The 6,387-nt window shown below is 37.2% G+C and overlaps 1 protein-coding gene across 7 annotated transcripts in view; it reads left to right on the forward strand.

The window, feature by feature from the left end:
- Window positions 1-6,100, forward strand: part of ARFIP1 (ADP ribosylation factor interacting protein 1) — a 119,213-nt gene extending 113,113 nt beyond the window's left edge. For 6 of the 7 annotated variants that reach the window (XM_033215508.1, XM_033215504.1, XM_033215507.1 and 3 more), the window contains one exon: window positions 4,238-6,100. In XM_033215508.1, coding sequence (XP_033071399.1) covers window positions 4,238-4,393 — 156 coding nt within the window. In that variant the 3' untranslated portion in view covers window positions 4,394-6,100. The remainder of the gene's footprint in view (window positions 1-4,237) is intronic. The other variant, XR_004438181.1, reaches the window with a different exon arrangement.
- The last annotated feature ends 287 nt before the right edge of the window (window positions 6,101-6,387 follow it).

Consider the following 6,387-nt stretch of genomic DNA (forward strand, 5'->3'; position numbering starts at 1 on the left):
TACAAGGGTCAAGGTTCTTTTTTCATGACTTAATCCTTGAATCACTTCTCTGTCCACTCTCTTATGAGCTTATCTAGTCATGTGGCTTTAAATATCATCTGTATATTAATGACTCCCAAATTTACAACTCTAGCCCAAACTGCTATTTTAAGAGATACCTCAAACGTGTCCAAAAACTAAGCTGTTAATACCCACCTTTTCTCCTCTTCCATGCCTGCCCCTCTCACAGTCTTTGCCATTTCAGTAAATGCAACTTCATTCTTTCAGTTGCTTGGGGCAAAACTCTTGGCACATCTTTGAGTGTTCTCTTTCTCTGTCACCTCCCATCTTGATCTGTTGTCAGATTCCATTGGCTTCATCTTCACATTATATTCAGAATCCCACCTCTTCTCATGATCTCCTCTTTTACCACTGTAGTCCAAGCCACCATTATCTCAGCCAGGTTTTGCTGTAATATTCTAATAGGTCTCTCTACTTCTACCTTTGCATGTTTATTAAATTAAATGTTGTCATTTTTCTGCTTAGAACCTACCAGTAGCTTTTCATCTCATTCAGACAAGGAGCCAGATCTTTATAATGATATCTAAGGGCCTGCACCATCTAGCCACCCATTGTCTATCTTACCACATCTACCAGGCCCTTATTCACTCTGCTGCAGTCATACAGGCCTTGTTGGTGCTTCTCAAACATACCAAGCACACTGTCTACCTCAGGCCCTTTGAGCTTGCTATTTCCTCTGTCTAGAATGTTTTTCTTCCAGATAACTTAAAGTTTATTCTCTCACTTCCTTAAATCTCTATTCAACTGTTTCCTCAATGAGCCCTTCCTATTTAATTGCAACTCTCACCCATACATACATCTCACATTCCACATTGCTGCTTTATTTTTCTCTGTAACATGTATCACCGTCTAACATACTATATGTGTTAGATGGTTCTCTTTCTTCCCTTAATAGAACATAAACTTCTTTTGAGAAGAGATGTTTGCCTTTTTTGTTGATTGCTTGCATTCCCAACCCCTAGAGTAGTGCCTGACACATAACAATATGACCCTCTGTAATATCTGTTATATGAATGGAGGTAAGCAAATTTTAGGTGGTTTTTTCCCTCTGAATATAAAATGGGATGTCTGTAGTTCATTAGAACATTGTGAACAGTGCAAGTCTTCACAAAGTTGATATAGACAGACTTTAGCTCTCATAATCTTTTTCCCTTTTTTAATAAACAAAAGAATGTTTAACATACAGACAAAATATAAAAGAGTAACAAAAATAACAAAAAAAGCAGCCATGGCCGGGCGCGGTGGCTCAAGCCTGTAATCCCAGCACTTTGGGAGGCCGAGACGGGCGGATCACGAGGTCAGGAGATCGAGACCATACTGGCTAACACGGTGAAACCCCATCTCTACTAAAATACAAAAACTAGCCGGCGAAGTGGCGGGCGCCTGTAGTCCCAGCTACTCGGGAGGCTGAGGCAGGAGAATGGCGTGAACCCGGAGGCGGAGCTTGCAGTGAGCTGAGATCCGGCCACTGCACTCCAGTCCGGGCGACAGAGCGAGACTCCGCCTCAAAAAAAAAAAAAAAAAAAAAAAAAAAAAAAGCAGCCATGTTCCCACCACCCAAGTTAAGAAACAAATATTAATACTTTTGAAGCATCCTTTGTGCTTTACTCTTACTTCATCCTCTCTACTCTTCTCCCTCTGTAAACTTATTCTGAATTTGTTTATTGTTCCTATTGGTTTTCTTGTAGTTTTGCCACATATGAATATATCATTCACATATGAATATATCATTCAGTTATGTATGTTTTTGAACTCTCTGTAAGTGGAATCCTACCACAGGCATTCTCCAAGTTGTTTTGCTTAACCTGATACTTCAGAGTTTCATCCATAATGATGCATGCAGCTACAGTTCATTTATGTTTACTCCTATATCGTATCCCCATTGCGCTGAGAGACCACTCTATCTGCTCTCCTGTATATACAACTTTGTGGTGGTTTTCTTGGTTTTTTAATGCTAAAAACAGTGCTGCCATGAACATAATTGTACATGTTTCATGAAACACACATGAAAGTTTTTCTACAGCAAATTCTTAGGGGTAAAGTTACTGTTCCATAGGGCATTTGTATCTTTCATTTTACTAGTTCATGCCAGATTGTTTTCAAAAACATTTGTACATATTTATATACCTGTCAATAGTATAGAGTTGTTATAATATTTAGTTTTCCTAATGCGGAGGGTATAAAGTGGTGTCCCATGTTAGTTTTAATTTGCATTTTCCTATTTCCTAATGAGGCTGCATATCTTCTCAGATGTAATTGGCCATTCCTGTTTCCTCTGTGAAATGTTTATCTGTATTATTTGCTCTTTTTTAATTGGGCTGTTTTTGGTTTTTGGGAGTTCTTCATATATTCCAGATACATATTCTTTGCCAGTTATATATAAAGCAGATACCTTTTCCCAGTATGTAGCTTATCTTTTCACTATCTTTTGATGAATAGAAATTCTAAATTTTAGGCTGGGCGCAGTGGCTCATGCCTGTAATCCCAGTACTTTGGGAGGCTGAGGCACGCAGATCACGAGGTCGAGATCGAGACCGTCTTGGCCAACATGATAAAACCCCGTCTCTACTAAAATACAAAAAATTAGCCAAGCGTGGTGGTGCGTGCCTGTAATCCCAGCTACTTGGCAGGTGGAGGCAGGAGAATCGCTTGAACCCGGGAGGCGGAGGTTGCAGTGAGCTGAGATGGTGCCACTGCACTCCAGCCTGGCAACAGAAGCGAGACTCCATCTCAAAAAGAAAAAAGAAAGAATTCTAAATTTTAATGTAGTTTAATTATCAATATTTTTCTTTGTAATTTATGGGTTTTTTAAGCCTAACTTAAGAAATTATTTCATATATAACATCATACAGTGATTTTTCCACCCTCTGTCAAGGCAGATTGCCCTTGAAGTGCTCCTTAGACCTGTCCCTGACAACCTGTTCTGCAGAAGAGATCTGAAACTCAGTCATAATGGCAGAGGCGACTGAGACCAGCTCAGTTTTGGAAATCATTTTCGGAAATGGCTAGAGAGAATGTGGTGTGTGTGTGTGTGTGTGTTGTGTGTGTGTGTGTGTGTGTGTGTGTGTGTGTAATACAGTGAAACAAATTTTCTATCCTGTTTTTTCGTTTAGCATCATGTTTCAAATATTTTTACATCATTAAAATTATTAAAGTTCAATTTTAATGAATATTGTATTGGATGGGAATCTGAATTTTTATTGAACATTTTGCAGTTGTAAATAAGACCTCAGATGGCCAGGCTTGGTGGCTTACGCCTGTAATCCCAGCACTTTGGGAGGCTGAGGCAGGCAGATCACCTGAGGTCAGGAGTTTGAGACCAGCCTGGCCAACATGGTGAAACCCTGTCTCTAACGAAAATACAAAAATTGGGTGGGCATGTTGGTAATCCCAGCTACTTGGGAGGCCAAGACATGAGAATCGCTTGAACCCTGGAGGCAGAGGTTACAGTGAGCCAAGATTGTGCCACTGCATAACAGCCTGGGTGACAGAGCAAGACTGTGTCTCAAAAAACAAAACAAAACAAAAACAACCTCAGGAGGCAATTTATAAATCTTTTTGATGCATTGTTTATTTCTTTAAGAAAGACTTATAGAGGTAGTATGACTTGGTTAAATATAGTCTTGATATCAGCACAAGTAATAAGCAGTTGAAAATAATTGAGAGTCATATGAGCTTTAAGTAAATTGATTTTCTGGGCAACACTTGCTACTTCCTTGATTCTTTACAAAGAAAGTCAATATTTAAAAGTATCTAGCCTACTTGGCTTACATAAAGCTTAGATTTAATGATGTCCATATTTACTATTCATACATTGTGTAACTTTTATATAATTACCCTTTTTGATATCTCACATGATTTTGGATATACTTAGTTTGAGGAGGATTTAATGATATTTTTAATTAATCCTCTCAATAATGTTTGAAAATGGTTAACAGGGTATATATTTTGACATCTTAAAACTGACCTGTTCTCTTTAGGGTAATTAAAAAGTCATCAAAGGCTCAGTGACCCTGCAAGGCAGTGTACACTTGGTATGTGTGAAATACTTGGTCATTATTAAGCCAGCTATTCTTCAAGAGAGATACACTATTTAATTAAGGAATGTAATAAATCACCCTCCATTTTATTGTTATTGGTGTTAATGCTTGGTCTTGTAACTCTGTCCTGTCCACAGGTTAAAGTATTGCACAATCAGCTGGTCCTTTTCCACAATGCCATTGCCGCTTACTTTGCTGGGAATCAGAAGCAGCTTGAACAGACACTTAAACAGTTCCATATCAAATTGAAAACCCCTGGAGTGGATGCCCCATCTTGGCTTGAAGAACAGTGAAATCACAGTGGAAAATAAAAATAAAGTCATGTTGTTATATTTCTAAACAAACCTAACAAGAATTAAGCAGAGTTGGGGGAAGTGGAAGGGGTGACAAGCATTATAGTGATTCTTGCACAAACAGCTTTAATTTTTCCCTTTTTCATACTTTAACAATTGAACTGTTAAATTTGATGGGAAGGTGGGTGGTTTTAATGTAAACATAGTTTCTATAATCTGAACACAATAATTTTCCTTTTTGAGAAATCCTTTTGTATTGTGAGGGTTGATGGCTATTTCTGTAGTTTGAAAACATCTACTATAGATTTGCACTGACGAGATAAAAATTCAAGGTTTTTGGTCCTGGAAATGAGGGCCAATTGTAACTTTTCCAAAGGGAGGTTTACATGATTTGTATCAACATCAGATATTTTATATATGAATATATTAAACATCTTTAAGAGATTCCTTTTCATGTATTAAAGAAAAAAGAAACTATTTTGCAGAGTAAAGTTATATGGTGTTCCTGCAGCGTCCACACAGAGGCAGCAGCTCTAATGAATGGTTAGCTTGTGGAGTTGTGGCAAATACCTTTTTAAAAATGAATCTGTACCATTGTAATTTTGTTTGGACTTTTTTTAAAGACACAGAAATCACATTGTCATTTCTGTGAGGCTTTTAAGCTTATGAATTTGCTTCACCCAAAGTCATTGGACAGTTACGTTTGCAATTTCTTTTGGTTCATAACAAAACCTGCTTAAGAGAATTTTTTTTTTTGACAGGTGGACATGGGAATGGAAATTCTTGATGGTTTCTAGAGTAGAAATCTGTTCTTAGAAAACTAGTTTTTGGGTCAGTTCCATTTTGATAGAAGTGAATACATAGACAGCTTTTATTGACTTCCATATGTAACAATACCGTTTAAGCCTTAAATCACAGATATGTGCCTTCTCAGATACAGTAATTCTTATTCAACCAATGTACAAAATCCATAAAGAAACCCCTGTTGGATAATGTTTGATGTGTCTATTCCTTCGTGGAAAGGAGCACTACATATAAATGTTGGGTTTCTTTGTACTTGTTAAGCCACATTTGAGGTTTATGGTAAAAATCATCTTTTGAGTTTGCTCTTTGGTTTTTCTTCATTCCTTTTGAGGAATGGGAAAACAGAAGGATTCTTTGATTTGGGTAATGAAGAGGTAATGTGGGACAGTGCGGTGGTACCAGGAAGAAAGAGGATTGGAAAGGCCAGTACTGTTTTAGTTGCTCGGCACTACTGGTTTTGTGTTCATGTGGTTGCCCTGTCCACTACATGGTTCTGTCAGTAGTGTAATCCATTTTCAATGTAAAGCTCTTTCAGTTTTTGTCATAGACATAAATTAATATTTTTAGAGGCATCCCTCCCTCGCCTGTTCATTTCTTCTGTGTTGAAATGAAGTACCTAAAATTACCGTTATACATGAACTTTGTGGACTGTAAGATTTGTTATATATGTTCAAATGCCTTTTAGCTGGCTTTTTAATATGCCTGTGTTGAGCGCTTAATACAGTGTAATGTGATTGTAAACATAAACCTATTTTAAATCATTCCTTCCTGTATATTTGTACTCAGAGAGCCTTATTTTATTCTTCCAGCAGAATTACTACTTGTGATAGTTCATTTACATTCCCCAGAATGTGCCTCTGGTGTGAATTTTGTATTCTTATTAAAAGTGTTTGCTGCAGTAAATTGTTTCTCTGGACCTTCATAGTTTAAGAAGTAACTATTTGGAAATTCTGAAGACACATGATTTGTCTTTTCTGAACCTTAAAAAAATGGTGCTTCTGTCACTTATAATTGTTTTATCTCAGTAAGCTATTTTTTTTCAATGTGAATCTCTTTTGAGAGCTGAACATGTCCATTCTTAACCACATTTCAATAACAGTTATTGTAGTTAAGGAGCTAAATAGTTTCATGGATTGATTCTTTTCAGAATAAATTTAAAATACCCGTGATGCTGATAGTGGGCACATGAA

Source organism: Trachypithecus francoisi, unplaced genomic scaffold (genome assembly GCF_009764315.1).
Source record: "Trachypithecus francoisi isolate TF-2019V2 unplaced genomic scaffold, Tfra_2.0 Lachesis_group1, whole genome shotgun sequence".
In the NCBI taxonomy this organism is placed as follows: domain Eukaryota; kingdom Metazoa; phylum Chordata; class Mammalia; order Primates; family Cercopithecidae; genus Trachypithecus; species Trachypithecus francoisi.